Here is a 17,880-nt window from a genome sequence, read left to right as displayed (position 1 = left end):
CAGATAAATCGAAAATATACTGTTTCTAATATATATATATATATTTAGTGTAAATATTTATTTGTATATATATACAAATAAATATTCATATTAAATTAAATAAATTTTTGATTTAATTTCAAGTCATAATGCATAGGTTATCTAGATAAAAACAAATTAATGTTTGAATTTTGACATTATTAAAGAATAAAAAAGAACCTATTAATCAGATCCAAGTCAGATTTGAAAACTGACAATGCCAAAAAAAAGGCAACTATTGGATTTCAGATTCAAACTGCTAACCTTACTAATAAATTCCCTTAATTTCCATAAATTATATAAAATAACATAAAAATAAATCTCACAGTTATTTATTGTTTGATTTATAGTTTATCCAGATTTATTACATTTTAACAATCATAAGTTTTTACTTTTAAATTGATATATAGAAACAAAACAACAGAAAAAAAATAAAAAATGTTTTGAAGTAAAGGTTCAATACCACAATGCTAATTACAAAAGTTTAGTACTGTGATATGAAGAAATCACATTCTTAAAATTTTGTTGAAATTTTAAACATAATTTCTGAAAAAAGCAGCAAATCTAATTCCAAAATAATATTTATATAGGTGTAAATTATTTAATGGCTGAAATATAACCAAATCCACAAAACATTCAGCACATTCTTTTCTTGTAAAAGTAAACATAAAAACATTTTTTCTTCATCTAACTTCTACTTCTGAATGAAAATTCAAATGTAATCTAAATAATACATATATTTTAGTAGAGATAGCAATTTTTACAGACATGACACTCTTTCCTCAAAACATAATAAACAACATTACATTACAAGTATAATTCCTAGTAATTAAATGTAAAAATGTTTTAAAAAATTTCAATAAATGTTAATACCAGAGCTGTGAAGGTGGTAAAAATTTACAAAATCTACCCTCAATATAAACTTAAACTACAGACATATACTTAAATAAAAGTTCTAAGACTGAATAAGTAACTTATTTATTCACAGGACAATGATGAAATGTCTTATGGTATCATTAACCATTTTAGTAGGTTTACCATTATTAATACATATTGAACATTGGTAAAGGAATCAGAATCAGAAATTTAAAAATTGAGAATAGTCAGAATTTTGTGTGGTTGTGTGTGTTGAGTCTACAGTCATAGTTAGTATTCTTTAATAAATATGACATAAGAAAATATTGCACTGACAAATATGTATACAGACAACATATAAGTTGAACATGCTCAAACTCTTTGCAAACTATTTTACATGAATGTTGTAATATACAGGATATCAAGAAAACCACAAATATAATAAATTCATAAAGTAATATCAAAAGAGAAACATTCAAAAAGAATGAATTATGTTATTGGACAAAAATAGAGATAGTGTATGATCAAACAGCAAGAGTCAGTTGGCATGAATTAAAATAAGTGCATGATTAATCATCAGAATCAGACACCACTGACAATAAATATAACAAAGGATGACCCACAATCCCAATAAAAAATAGTTTCTACATTCATGCAATCATTAAAAATTGATATATATTGGAACAAGTTGACAACTGACTTCAAAAACTGCATTAAACAATTTTTCTATTTATCATATTTTTAAATATATGATTAAAATGTGAAAAACTGAAGCATATCAAATTATCAACAATCTCCAATTTGAATGTTTTGAGAACCTCTCATGACATAAAAACAATCATATTTCATTAATGTAACCAGTAACCTTAATGCATAATATTCAAAACCATGATATCATATGATTAAACTTGTAAACTTCTGGCTTAGTGACAATGACAAATTTTGATTGGTTGGTTAGGCTTAGTGGTGCAAGGACCATTTTTGGCCATGCTGGACTATAACAGATTTTGAAGCCTTTTCCTTACCCTACAGAAGTAAGTTCCCATGACCTTAATTCGTTGTAAAAGATGAAGAAACCTCTTCCAGGACAATAACTTACAATACAGCAAAGCTATTACAAAATACTAATACAAACACAGATCTTCAATAATACAGTAGAGCGCCGTTTATCTGAATCAATTGAGGACTGGGGTTGTTCGAATAACCAATTATGTACGAAAAAATATATTAATTTATCCCGTGTTGAAATTTCTCTCCGTTGCGTGTCGCTTCACGTTGAATTTTCGTCCATGTTAAGCCTAACGAAGACTATTGTATCGTTAAAAATTGATTTTTTATTCTTTACAAACAAAATAAATATATTGAAAAATATAAAAACAATAAAAAATTATACTTCAGAAGTTAATTTAGTATCAAAAACATAAAATATTTGAGTAGCCGAAGACATAGCCAAAGATTACAATGCCACAACACTGGCGAAAATTTAAATTTGTCAACTGGAATTCCTTTGAATAACCGACCTTCGGATAAACGACGCTCTACTGTATTAACAAGAATCATTCTACCAATAGCATTCACCAATTTTTGGATCTCTGGAAAAATTGCTTTGCTTTGCAAGAAATTACACTGATGATAAATGTTTGTTCTAATATGATAAAAACTTTTCTTAATGCATTGTACATGTTATCCTTACTTTTACTTAATTTCTACAGATAAATCGAAAATATACTGTACTGTATGTTTGTATAAATGTAGAGAGTTCTAGCTTTATCCAGCAACAATTCTTTATTAATTAAATGTTTTCAACTATCTAAGTAGCCATCAACAGGACCAAACATTTATGTAAATAGCACTCTTTTAAATTTTAATGTTCTTAGAAGTGTTCTAAATATAAAGTGAAAGTAAATAAACCAAAAATAATATAATATAAAACACAAATGATAAAAATATTAACCAAAAAAATGATGATAATACCATCAAAGAAAAACAGAATTGTTAAATATGTACAATACATAAATAATTAATCCATGATTTTAACCTCATCTCTCTTTAAAAACACACAACTCTTAAAAACAATGAGGGACCAACATACAAGAAAAACTATAAAAATAACCATATGCAAACATAGTATTAAAAATTCATGTAGAAATCATAAGGATGCCACATGCTTATCTGTAGCATGAATGCATAAGACCATTTTAAACCAAGACAAAGATAAAACCATAGACTAATTATTTATGTATTTATTTAACAATTCTGTTTTTCTTTGATGTATTATCTTCATTTTTTAGTTAATATTTTTGTCATTTGTATTTCATTTTATTTTATATTATTTTTGCTTTATTTACTTTCAATTGATATTTAGAACACTTCTAAGAACATTAAAGTTTAAATTTAAAAGAATTCTATTTACATAAATGCTTGATCCTGATGATGGCTACTTAGATAGCCAAAAACATTTGATTAATAAAGAATTGTTGCTGGAATAGGCAAGAACTCTTTACATTTATACTTTTATTCAGTTTAAGAAGCTTTTTAATATACAAAAAAATACTAGCAATTAAAATTTTGTAGTAAAAATATTAAAAATTTATTATGTATTATTCAAAGCTGAGTTTTGATTCACATAGGAATAATTATAGATAGATGCACTTTCTTTTACTGTCAAGGAATAAATGTTTATTATTTTCAATTTTATTAGTTTAATTAAATTTATAAAAATGGTAAATCGAATTACCTGTTCAGCAGCTATCTCCAAAGCTGTTGGTTCTGAAGGTCGTAGATAATGACCTGTAGATCTCCGATTATTTACATCACCTCCATTACGGCCACCTTCTCGACTCCATAAAGATCCAAGATCTTTATTCTTAAAAACAACATATATGGATAACTATTTAAAGTAACTTTAATAATTTAAATGTAAAAGTATAATGAAACTCACATCTCGTGGACTAGTTGGAGAGAGAGATTTTCTATCATTCATTTGGATACTATGTGGAACATATAAAGCTCTAATATCACGTTGAACATCTTGATAAAAAGCAGCTTCCCAAAACTGTTGATTTGACCACACAGCATGATCTTGTATACATGTATAAGCAAATTGTATTACACCAGTACATAGTTTCTAAATAAAAAAAATTAATAGGAGAAATATATAACATGCATGTATTTACATACACACATCAAATTACTAAGTAAAACACGCTCAGGAAAACCTTTAAATATGCAGCCGTATTTATTAAATTCTAACGTTTTCGGTCATATTCAATGACCTTTCTCAAGAAAAACAGAAAAAATCGAACTCCGAACTTGAATTAACGATACAAGCGTTTTGGAACGTTTTTTAAAAANATATGACCGAAAACGTTAGAATTTAATAAATACGGCTGCATATTTAAAGGTTTTCCTGAGCGTGTTTTACTTAGTAAGAAATTGCAGTCTAGGATGAGTTGTAATTGGACATCAAATTACATAACATAATATAAATATAATTAAAGTTTATATGAAAACTCTCTCTCTACTTTTTGAATTTTTATAAAACTTTTAAAAAATTTAGTTATATTTCTTTCTCACCCGACAAAATGCCATAGCCAGTGGAAGAATTGTTGCAGCTACACCATGTTCATCCATACTAGAATCATCCTAAATGTAATGAGATTATTATTATAAATAACATTACATATATTTTTTCTATGATATAAATTAGTCTTAAAAGTATAATATTTTTACTAATAAATAACAACAATAATAATATTTTTTTAAAGAAATAAGCTACAGATCATAAAATAATTAAAATCATTTAATTTAAAATTAATTACATAGATATAAAAATGCAAGAACTTAAATAATGATTCAAACTCTCAAGTACTATAAATGCAGAGTTGCTGTAAAAGATTTAAATAATTATGTAAATAATAAAATACACAAAAACCTATCTTATGCAAAACAACTTTCTAAAACAAAATATTTACTTCAAAGGTAGATTTAAATCTTTTTATAGATACTACTAAATTTAATGTTTCTTGTTTTAGTTATAAAAATTATAGTTAATTATTGTTGATATATATTATCTAATATCAAGAGAAACATTTAATTTTAAATAAATATTTTTTATTTAAGTGATAGAAAATATCAATAAATAATATCAATAGCCTATCATTTAAACAATGTTACAAAAATTAATTATAATAAATTCTTTATTTTTTACCTGAAGAGCACAATTCATAAGTCTAACAACAAGATCAAATTGCTGATGTTCCAACATTGCTTTATTTCCTGTAACATGATTTGCTAATTCTTGAGTTAAAGCTAATCGAGCAGTCTTATTTTTAAGAGCTCTTAATACTGCTGGAAAAGTCTATAATAAAAATCATGAATTAGAAGGTATAAACGCTATTTAAAAATTTGCTGAAAAACTATTTTAATTATATATTTTAAAGCCTACTATAAGGTGTTTTCATTAAAAATAATTTCGTTTAGAGTATATAAATGTTTTCATTTTACAACAATACATTATACAGTATTATCACACAATTATTCAAGATTTTGTCAATACAATTTAAGCTAGTGTTTCTTTAACTGGAAATAAAACATATCTGCAACATAACAACTAGCTTAATTAAGTATTCAGTTTGATAATAAAATGACTTGCCAATTACTTTGATTAATCAGAATTCTGATTCCCATTCACACTGCACAAAATTTCTAAATATTTTCATAAATGCTATTTCATCTTTCTTAACTTTACAAAATCCATTTATGAAAAGAACAAAGATTTTTGAAATTTTCAAAATTTAACAAGCAATTACTTATTATGACATCATCACAATGCCAGGCTGCAATTTTACTCATATTTTCAATTTATTTCATTTAAAATATATGCTCTCCACCTCAAATTAGTACTGTAATGTCTTGCCCTTGTACATCATACTTTTCCATTAGCAGTGGAGTCATGCTGGCCATCTATTAACTGCTTTCAGGGGGAAAAGTTTTTAATTGAAATAACATGACTTCTGGTTTGCATCTGAAGTTCATATACATTTAATAAAGGCCTCCTGCCCCTAAGGTTTTCATATCTGGTCTCATGTTTCATCTAACTCTGTTCTTGAAATTAAGGAAAGACAGACAGATGGACAACAGTGGGAATTTATAGGTCTACAAATTTTTACAAATTGCAGCCCAAAAAATAAATTTATTTCAAATTCAATGTTTTATTTTAAATCAATTTATAATCTTTGCACATTATTTTTCAAATAGCTCATTGAATACAATATTCTTAATAGAAAACTTATTTTCATCTATTTTTGTGAATATTCTAATATTTTTAAAACATTAAACTCTAGACAGAGAGAGTTACTTCACAAAGTATTGTTCACATATTGTCATGCCTGTGCAATGATAACCTGTTTGATCAATTCCTTTCTAGTATATATGATTTGACAAATCTTAGTTCAACCATACTAACATGTTCCAAATTTCAACTTTGATAAAGATATATGTTATGTGTATTTATGTATTTTGGATAATTTTAAGCAAATTAATGTTGAAAGACGTTCATAATAAAGGATAAACATAATTTTTAAAAATTAATCCAAAACTATTGAATAAAGTTTTTTATTTTTGCTGATCTTGAACAATGTTTCTTTTACATACATTTAAATACTGTATAAACTAAACTTTTTGTATTTTTAAAAAGATGTTAAAATTGGACTTGTAGCTCATCTATTATGTAATTCACAGTATTTTTTAAATATTAAACTATTACAAGCATTACTTTAATATAAATGGCAGAAATATTTATTTAAAAAAAAATTAATTTAAACAAAGTACATAATTTGTTTTAAAAAATTTATAATATATGTTTACTGATAAATAATTGAAATTAATCAATAACAATGTGTAATTCTGATTTACAAGCCTACCTTTTTCTAGAAAAATCTCATAAATCAAAATCTTATAAATAAAACAGATTTGCTATTATTTCTTATAGTGAAAACTTATACCTTATTCCAACAAATAAGATTAAAGTGTCAAAAAAATCTATTTATCTATCAATTAATGATTGTAAATGAAATAAAATAAATGAATATGTTGATTAGGTTATTCACCTACATAAAAAAACTAATATGAAATGACAGAAGGCAATAAGACATAAGAGAAGAAAACACGAATTATCAGACATCTCTACATAATACAAAAACAATAGTTCATTAAAAAAAACAAGTAATATAGATCAAAGTAAAATTGCTTTTTAATTAATGAAATTGTATTCACTAATAAAAAGATTTATAACATAACAATTAGCATTACTCGTAATGAATGATGACACATGAATGATGTCAACGAAACAATGAAAATGGAGACAAATCTACAAGCCATGTAAATCAATGTGCAGAAATTTCATTCTCACTGCACTCACAATTAGAATATTTTGCACTTTAAATATTGGTTGCTTTGGTTTCAAATCTCATAAAAGTAATATCTCATAAATGGGGAAGATATAAAAGAAAACAGCTCATTATATTGAACTCCTATATCAAATACTCAAACAGTGGCCACATTATACTAAAAACATTGATACAAATAAAATTTATGTCAATATATTATTGTAAATGTTTAAGAATAACTTAAAGATAATAAATATAAACAAGTACACCATATACAACACATATGAATTAAATAATCATAATAATTTAAATAATTTATGACTTCTAAGAAATGTAGTTGGTAATGATTCTAAATATGATCAATTAAACAAGATTAACCAGAATTATTTAAATATAATTTAAATTTATATAAATTATTTACCTTTATTTATTAAATTCAATATATATTAACTTATTAATCATTCTTATTCTAAAATAAGAATTTAAAAGTTATTTAAACGGTTAATGAAAAAAAGAATGCTAAATTAAATTATTTATCTTTTTAACACATACTTAATAGATATCATTAATATAATTATGTTTTATGCCTTAAAACCTAAAATAAATAAAATTAATAAACTACCTTCCGTGCATCAGAGATTTTATTTTCAAATATACAAGTTACACAATTTCTTAATACTTCTAATCTCCTTGCACTATTTGTCAAACTTCTATTATCTTCAAGTGCAGTGATTGGAATACCCATTGGAACAATATGTGGTTGTTGAGGTTTCATTGCTTGTAATCTAAAAAATTTATTGTCATGTGATAATAAGCATCCAATTATTTAATTTACAAATTAATTACTTTATGAATTAATTTTTTTCTAATTTTTCATAAATAGACAGGGTGTCCAAGAAAGATCTACACTATTATAAAATTTCATTAAAAAATGAAGCATTCCATTGAAATGCAGTTTGTGATAAAAGAAAGATTAATTCAAAGTTTTTATGTTATCTAATAGATAAAACTTATGGTTTACACAAGGGTTGTCAAACCTTTTTTCCTAATGGGCTAAATTAGAAATTTAGGTACAGTACAATCAGTGAGCCACAAAGGTACTTTATATTAATACAGTCGACCTTTCTATAACACTGTTAATTTTTCTGTTTTATATGAATTTTATGTTGTACGATTCACTTAGATTTTACAAATACGTGTACCGGGCTGTGAACGGTTCATGTATTTGTAAAACCTAAGTGACTCGTACAACATGAAATTTTTATAAAACGGAAAAAATCAAAAGTGTTATAGGGGGTCGACTATATATGCTTTTAAAAAGTTCAAAATTTGAATATCAAATTTTAACAACAAATATAAATAATTACAAAAAATACTGTATTATTGACAGTAAAAAAAAAATTATACTCACACAAAAAATAAATTTAATGCAATTTTTGACATTGCCTTCCTTTTATATTAGCACCAATATCTGCTTTTATGGTACTAGTCTTAATTCTAAGAAAGTTAGTTAAATGGGACTCACTCAACCTATTTTTTTTCAGCAGTTTCAATGTTTTTCATGCACAAAAACAATTGTTCAATTGTTTATGAATTAATTTTTGATATGCGATTTTTGTTGAAGTTGTTTGATACAGTGTTTCCTGGATGATGGATTTGCCAGGGAACCAGATTGACAAAAATAATCCTACTGGATTTCTTTTTGTGAAGTTATGTGAAAAACATTGTGTATCAAACACCTGTTCCTAATGTTACTGTTTTAAGAGAAAGCATAGCCCTTGCAATCTACAATGTTACACAGGATATGCTAAACAACATCTGCAGGAAATTAGTTATTGATTGGACATTCTTTATGCAACTAAAAGAGCACATGTTGAGATTCACTGTATGTATGCAAAACAACTTCAGCAATTTTACAGCCTGATGATGTCCAAAGGAATATGGATGAAAAAAATCCACAAAGGAAATTTTTTCTGTATTCTTGGCTTTGTGTAGGCTGATTTAGTACAATTTAACCAGCATTCAGCTGTTGTCTAAAATAACTTCAGCATTTGTATTAACTTTTGTAATAAAAAAAATCATTTTGAGTTAATCTTTCTTTTACCACAAACTGCATTTCAACAGACCATTTCATTTTTTAAAATTAAATTTTATAATAATGTAGATCTTTCCTGGACACCCTGTACTTTTCTGACTTTTATTTACATTTTACATAAATTATATTTATATGTAATTGTTTCTAATATTTTGCTCTGAGTACCCGAGATCTAATCTGGGAATGCAAACAACTCCAGGAATTGTTTCTTGTTTCTTTTGTTCTTTGGAAGTAAGCACAAAATTGCTATGTAGATTTTATCAAACTTTTTGAATGCTTTTTAATGAATAATTTAAACATTAATTTGTAAAAGGAAAATGCATTTTGGCCTATTTGCCCCTCTTCAATACTTTTTGTACAATTTGATAAAACTGAAATAATATTTAATAGTGACAGATGGAATAACTAAGTATCTTAAAAACAAAGGGGGTAAAACTGTAGAACATAAAAGTTAAAACTTACTAAAAAAAATTGTACAATAAGGACTGAAGAGGGGCAAATAGCACAAAATGCATTTCATTTTTACAAATTAAAGGTTACTTTATTCATCAAAAAATGTTCCTGTATGATAAGTCTTACATAGCAATTTTGTGCTTACTTCCAAAGAGCTCCAAGAATTTTTCATGGATGATCTGTCTCAAATATTTAAAGTTTCATTCCATACCGCCCAGCCATTCTCATTGTGAGCCTAGCCAAACCCACAATGATTATGGAAAAATAGCTCTTAGTGCCATAGGGTTGAAAGAGATGAAAAAAAATCTTTTGAAATTCCAATTTTCTGTTAAAAATATTTAATGCAAAACAGTTATATTGATAATTAATATTAAAATTTTATATTATATTGTATTAGTGTTTTACAGTGGCATGCCGTCATTGGAAGCGATGGATGCGCTGCTTCCCTCGTATTTTCTAAAAAATAAATACATATTAATTTTAATTATATGAAAATAATCGCACAATATTTTATCATAACCACATTATGTATCCTATTACAAATTTCTATACTACATGTGAAAAAAAGATAAGATTACTATTGTATATTCAAACATTAGTGGTGGAGTGGAAGCATTGTATTGTCAGCATCCAAAAAGCCAGATTTGCTCATGCGCTTTACAGAGCACCAACCTCACCCAGTTTAGCTGATGGAAGCCTAGGACCTTTGGTGGATGCTACACATATACCGCATCCAATTCTATCCAGAACCGGTTCTGGGCTGTTAGCCGCCTGCCCACTAGGTATTTGGCCGATTACTTGAATAACGAGTAGATTTATAACTTAACCCAACCGATATGAATTTACTGGTATGTTTTTACAATAGTTCTGTATAATTGACAGCAGTTTTTAAAAAATCCATTAAAATATTTGATATATTTATTCCACTCTGATTTTATATTATTCATGGATTTCAATGTTAAACCAGTGATATTACGATTTCGTATATCCCATCTTTATGGGGATGTAGAAAAAAATGTGTACAATTCTTGTACAATGTTAAAAAATTAACTGTTACTTTGACAGCATCATTTTCAACTAAATTTAATGAATGAGAGAGATGCATAATGTACAGAAAAAGCTCTAGAATTTACTTTCCTTAAATTTACGATTTATGTATCCGTTTGTCATAAAAATTTGTCTTTCCACTTTTTTCCCAAGGCTACAAATATTCGAGTACAAAGTAACTGGTTTCGACTTATTTCTATTTAGGAAGTAGTTAAATAATTAAGCGATTAGGGAATTGGAAACATAAACAAAACCCTGATGAAAGAGCTGAAATTTTATTTAAACAAAAGCTTAATTGAACCATCTCTAGCCGAGTACAGTGGAGATTGATTTCTTCATATTATTAATGTAATAAAGACAGAAATTTTTCCAGTTCAATGAGAGTGACTGAAAAGTTGTAAATTTTGGAAATTTCCGTAGACAATACCTGGTCCTAAAACGAATTACTTAGAAAACAAATTACGGACAATCTATTAAGTGTGAGATCTGAAAGGCCCCGGGTCTAAAATAGTAATTTTATTAATAATGTTAAATATTGTCATAAAATATTGTGAGAATCGTGGTTTTAGCATCAAAGCTTAAACCGTTTTCCGACAACGGGGCAGTGAGTCCCACTCACAGGGTCAGTGGATGGCAATTTAGGAGGGCGAAAATCGAGTGGGAGGTCGCGGATAAGTCGACAAGGTGTTGACCGAGTACGAGTAAACACACATATTTAAGATAACATATATATATATTTAATTAACTAATGATATATTTGAAAGGGTTACAATAATTAAAAATACTACTAAACTCTAACCGAGGTTACAATAGGCGGTTTTCCGGCTACATCTCGCATATTTACGATAGAAAATATTCTTTGATCCTTCTTAAAATCTATTTAGGAATTAGCCCTAATCCACCCGAGAGAAGGGAGAGAATTCTACTTACTAATTTGTAGATTGTAGAATCTAACCGTGTTGTCCGTCTTTGGCGGTCAGCGATGGGGATCGTCAATCCGTTATTTCCTTCTAAGTTGGAGGCCACTCCGATACTGGCCGGGAGCCCTCTTTATACTGATTTCGAGGGGGTGAGAACTATGACGTTATTCATGATTTATCCGCACACCTGCTAGTGTGTTGATATTTGGATCTAGCTAGTTCGGACAAATGACTCAGCGAAGTTTGTTTAATTTATTGTTATTGGTGTCAAAATGATATGATTTTATGATATAAATTCCTATAGGTTTGATGGCTCTCATCCATAAATTAACAATCATTTGACAATAATTTCTTTAACCTGGTCAACTATTTAGATATTGTTTATATCAAACGTCGTGTTTGACTATGAACAAGGCGATTTATTGCCGTAACCACGTGTTACGTGCAACCAAGAGGTGATAAGAAATATCTCTTATTCCCTTCTTGTTGATACTAACATCTATAGAATAACTGTTAAACAAATAGAGATGATTTCTCTTATTGATATTTTAACATTTTCCTTTTTTTTTTCTTATACGAGGAGAGCATCTCGGTCATTGACCGCAGAAGTCCCCCTTTTCTCTTTTACTAGGAAAATTCCTAGATTTATACTGATCTAAAACAGAAAAAGGGTTTCGGACCTTCACAATATTATTTAATTTTGGTGAGAAATTAACGTTTTCCAACGTGGGAAAGATAGATAACAGATGCTACTTCCTTCAAGGGAAGTTAGTACATCCCCTGTTTTTCCCTTATCCGCTAAAAATCTCGCTCAGATGGGAACTGTCCACCCCTCTTTGATTCCCCTTTCATCCGTTCACATGAAAGAGTTTCTGGCAGATGATTGGTCATAAATCATGAGATATAGGGAAAATTTATTAGAATTCGGGGAGTTCATCGACAGACCTGGAAGAGTCAGGATTCCACATGTTTTCCTCCTGATGGCTAATGCCCTTAGACAAGTCACATAGAATAAATCCAGAGTTAGCGCTGAGAAGATATACTTTGATTTTGTGCACATATCGATCTCCCATGAAAAGAAGTAAAAGAACTTTATAAACGAAGTGCCTTTGCCAACCGATGAAGAAGACGAACAACAACTAAAACAGGTTGTATGTTTAATAACGATATTGTAAGCTCTCTCTCTCGATCGTGTATCAGTTAAATATAAGTCTATATATCTCTCGACTTATAGGTTGAAATTTGTAGTCATTGTCTCTTACTACAATATATTTGTACTATTTTTATTGATTTATGTTTTAATTAAATTTATTCTTGTTTGTTTGTTAAAGAATGTCTCTGAATCAGATCTATAAAATAATCACACGCGTGTTTGTCCGCGGATCGATTAATTGACAAACTGGTGTCTGGAACCTGACAATTTGGATAGAGACTTCATAGTCTTTAATCCTACCGCCTTCCTATGTAAGTTTTAAGATCAGATCTAGTGATCTGAAACTTTAGAGAAGTAGTCCTACCAACTAGATTGCCTATTAAGTGATACAGTAGTAACAACCTACACTGTACCCCAGGCTGAAGCTCACATAAATTTAACATATTTAGATTTTAACAGCTATGGTGAGAAACATTTAAAATCTACAATAGCCCTGTCGTGTCCTTTGAGATATACTAGTGATGCGACAAAAGAGGCATTTGACATTGACCGGTATCGGCACCCTGGGGATTTGGCAGTCCGCGTGTATGCACGCTTTGCAACCATCTTCGATTCCATCCATTAGCCACTTGTAGGGAGCTATTTGACTAAGTGCATTGTTTTAAGATTTAAAAAGTAAAGAATACTGTATTTTATATTTTTATGTATGTTTCTTTACAAAGCTATATTTAATTATAATTTTGTTTAAAAGTATATTCATACAATTGAAGAATATTTTGTACTAGATATGTACCGGTACATCTACCACACATTTTATTTCACCGAGTAAGTTTTTATTATTTTATTTTTAATTGTAGTCCTTATATCATGGCTAGCGGTTCGGAATGTAATTGTGATATTAAAAATGCATTTAGAGAAGTCTTTGGTTTTTACTGGCTTATCGAATAAACGATATGAATGGACCCTAGACCATCACTGATGCGAAATTGACTGATTGCCCCTGGATGTCGGCTTCTTACAGAAACACAGCTTCCCTATCATCAAATGTCACGGCACGCCACTGGTGTTTTATATTAAAAATATAAGAGGAATAACAACTTGAAAAAATTTTTGTTTAAATTAAATTATAATTGAACTCAGGTATAATTGAAATCAGGTATTGCATAATTTAAGCCAATTACTTTGAAAATGTCTTCACAATTGAGGAGCTTAGTGAAAAATGGCATATCCCATATTAAGTTTTCTAGAAAAAGGAGGTTTGGTGGATGATATGCAATGTGTTATTAACATGGATATACAACCCATAAAGCATGCAACTGAACAATGAAAAGATGAATCAATAATGCACAAATCCAAATTTGTTAACAACTCATTTTTTGTAGTTTTGTAGAATATCCATTTTCCACTAAGCTCCTCAAATTTATAAAATAAAATTTGATATATAATCTCAAAGAGAAATTAGAAATGAAAATTACTTTGTTCTGAGATTATTTTTTGTTAAGCCATCTTCCATTATTTCTTGAACTAATTTACCACATAAAAGAGGAAATGTAGGTTGATGAATTCTAGTAAAAGCTCCTTCAGTAGGTCTTGGTATTTTTTGAACATATGGTTGAGGATTTGGATTTTCCTTAGGAGAGAACAAATATACAATCTTTAAGAGTACATTAAATAGTAATCTATTTACATTAAATCATCCATTTGTTTAAAAATAGATTATAATATTACTGCATCTTACAAATGATTCAAAGACATATTACATCAAAACCTAATTTTTTTCTTTTCTGAATCATTTCAATATAATCTAAATTAAATTTTTTTTTATGAAAGTACATGACACACACATGCACAAAGCACTAAAGAAAAAACAAAAATAAGAAGAATGGAAGTTTATCATAAATAAGAGAATAAATGAATAAAATTCTATAACATATATATAAATTCATAAATCAATTCAATGTAGTAATTTAAAATAAAAATATGAAAAATAAAATTACTATAAATAATAAATTATTTAATTTAATACAAAATATGTTTATCACATTGAATTAATTCAATGCTTTAAATAGATAACTTTAATATATAACTTTTTAAACACTTACATTTAAATACAGTTGATTTGCTAAATCTTCAATATGTTTCAAAGCTAATTCTGGATTTTTTGTTTCTGCTTTCATTACATCTTGCATGCCTGCATAAAGCTAAATAAATAATGTTTTTTGTTATTATTTATTACAATTATATTTAATTCAATGCTGTATATAATTAATTTTTATTAACACAATATTCAAGATATGTTTTACCATACCAATGAAGACAATTTCAAGATTGTTTTGTTACTTATATGTTTTGTCACCATAATATTTTATACATTAGTTGAATATTATAACTTTCTACTTAATATTGTTAACATAATTTAATTTTTGCCCCCTGTAACAAGGTTATATCTCTATTATTTTGAATTTATGCTTTCCCCTTTCATCTCTCATTAAATATCTTATAAATGTCAAGTTGCATGTTGTAATTTTAAATTCTTTACATTTTAATACAAGGCATGTCCAGAAAGTAAGTACCTTTTGGAAAAACTCACATAAAAAATCTTTTTTCAAAACAAAATTTATTTTTACATGAAAAAGCATGTTGGAAACTATTTTTCTACATAGTTACCACCATTGTTCAGACATTTGTCATATCGGGAAACCAACTTGTCTATACCCTCTTCAAAGAAAGATGCCACCAGTGAAGACAGCCACTGCTGAACATTGATTTGTGACAATCTCATGCAAAACAGTTTTTGAAATTTGTGGAAACTCATCAAAGCAATCTTATTGTGAACAGTCTGTTTTCAAGAATTTTCTCATTCACTTCTGCAACCAAATCATCGTTGACAACAGAAGGCCGGCCACTCCGTGTTTCATCATAAACATTGGTGCGTCCAGCATTGGATTGTCGAACCCACTTTCTCACAATTCCATCACTCATTACATTTTCACCATAAATCTCTACAAGTTGACAACGAATTTCAACTGGCTTAACATTCTTTGTGTTCAAAACCCGTATTACAGAACGCACTTCACAGTCGGCAGGATCGGCAATCGTCTTAAACATTTTGAACGCTCGCTAACACATGGAAAAACATCAACCAGAGACACGTGTGCACAGGTGCCGAACTGCGATACTACCGCTGCGGTGGCAGTAAAACGAAACGGTACTTACTTTCCGGACACGCCTCATATTATACTATGCAATTCTTTTATTAAATACTTTACAAATCCAAAGTTGTATATGTAATAATTACAAAGTTTTGAAATAAATAATCTATATAATTATTTTATTAATTACTTATTAACTACTATAATAATTAATTACTTATATTATATAATTACTTATTAATTAATTTACAATATTCAATTAAAAACACAAACTTTAAGCAACAAACTCCAGAAAAATTTTAATAAACAAAAATTTTGATCCCTTTGATGGATCTGCTTCAGTTACTTACAATGTATTAAAAAAATGAATGCATTTGAATATCTGGTCAATTCAAAAATTAAAACCATAAAATAAAAGAACATATAACAGTTACACATTCAATCACAAACTGAAAATCATAAAATGCAAGATCATGATTTACAGTCAACCCCCTATAACACTGTTGATTATTCCGTTTTATATGAATTCCATGTTGTATGAGTCACTTAGATTTTACAAATATGTGATCCGTTCAGAGCCCTGCATACGTATTTGTAAAATCTAAGTGACTCGTACAACATGGAATTCATATAAAATGGAATAATCAACAGTGTTATGGGGGTTGACTGTATATACAAATTGGATAAACTTTATAAACAAAAATAAAATAATTCTGCAACTACTGCAACTAGCATGGGCTGAATGCATTTGTTCTTTATATATATTTAAGCAACTGAAGATGATCAGTAAAGAGATCAGAAATGTTTTTGTTTATTAAAATTTTGCTGGATTTACTTAAGGTGTAAGTTTTTAATTAACTTAATACTCTAGTTGTGGTTACAGTGTTTGACAAGGGTTCTATTTCTGATATTAAAGTGTGTGATTCTAAACCAATTTATTATGGGAAATTCAAATCTGGAAACAGAATTTCGTTGTCAGGGATACTTTTTGTGTAATGTGTATATATTTATGTATATTCACAGTTCATGGCAAACACAGGGATGTTATACAGAGATATGTACAGTATATGTTGCCGCATGCAGTAGTGATCGAATGTGACAATGACGTTGCTGGCCTAATGAAGGTGCTGAACTTCATCTACAGTTCACAGGAGTGGAGACTTTTCATAGATGTATCGAAAACAAGTCTCAAGGATGTTTTGCTCCACAATGGAAATAAAATTCTCTCTGTTCCAGTTGCTTACACCAACTTGACTAAAGAGAATTACAAATTCTTATGAAAGATGCTAAATTCATTACAATACAATGAATACAAATCGAAAATATGTGGAGATTTCAAAGTAATTGTTATGACATTGGGAATGCAACAAGGCTACACGAAGTATGCATGTTTTCTTTGCGAGTGGGATAGTCATGACAGAAATTCTAACTACGTGTAAAAGAAATAGCCTAAGCGGAGGTGGAAAGTGGGCAAAAAGAATGTGCAACATGAAAGTCTGGTAGCTCCTGAAGATATACTACTTCCATCGCTTTACATCAAACTTGGCCTAATGAAACAATTCGTAAAGGCCATGGATCCAACAGGCACAAAGCCTGTTGGATCCATATGGAGCCAAGTGGATTTGCATATCTAGCTGACAAATTCTCCCATCTTTCAGCTGCAAAAATAAAGGAAGGTGTATGTATGGGCCTGCAAATCAAGGAGCTGCAGAAAGATGCAAATTTTGAAGCATGTTTAACCGCCAAAGAAAAAACAGAGCATGGGAGTGTTTCAAGATGGTATCAGAAAACTTCCTCA

General features: G+C 28.4%; 1 protein-coding gene across 2 annotated transcripts in view; it reads right to left on the bottom strand.

Moving 5' to 3' along the window:
• The window catches only part of LOC111635244 (myotubularin-related protein 13-like), a 152,489-nt gene that overhangs the window by 66,733 nt on the left and 67,876 nt on the right, over positions 1-17,880 (bottom strand). Inside the window, exons 12-18 of one of the 2 annotated variants that reach the window (XM_023380151.1) lie at positions 15,033-15,131; positions 14,406-14,560; positions 7,885-8,047; positions 5,084-5,233; positions 4,450-4,518; positions 3,815-4,000; positions 3,611-3,763 (exon numbers count right to left, since the gene is read on the bottom strand). In XM_023380151.1, the coding sequence (XP_023235919.1) occupies positions 3,611-3,763; positions 3,815-4,000; positions 4,450-4,518; positions 5,084-5,233; positions 7,885-8,047; positions 14,406-14,560; positions 15,033-15,131 (975 nt within the window). The remainder of the gene's footprint in view (positions 1-3,610; positions 3,764-3,814; positions 4,001-4,449; positions 4,519-5,083; positions 5,234-7,884; positions 8,048-14,405; positions 14,561-15,032; positions 15,132-17,880) is intronic. The other variant, XM_023380152.1, reaches the window with a different exon arrangement.

The sequence above is a fragment of the Centruroides sculpturatus genome, unplaced genomic scaffold (assembly GCF_000671375.1).
Source record: "Centruroides sculpturatus isolate CEXI.00-Female unplaced genomic scaffold, Cexi_2.0 scaffold811, whole genome shotgun sequence".
In the NCBI taxonomy this organism is placed as follows: Eukaryota; Metazoa; Arthropoda; class Arachnida; order Scorpiones; family Buthidae; genus Centruroides; species Centruroides sculpturatus.
The sequence above is the reverse complement of the archived record's forward strand: the minus strand, read 5'-3'. Positions and strand labels throughout refer to the sequence as shown.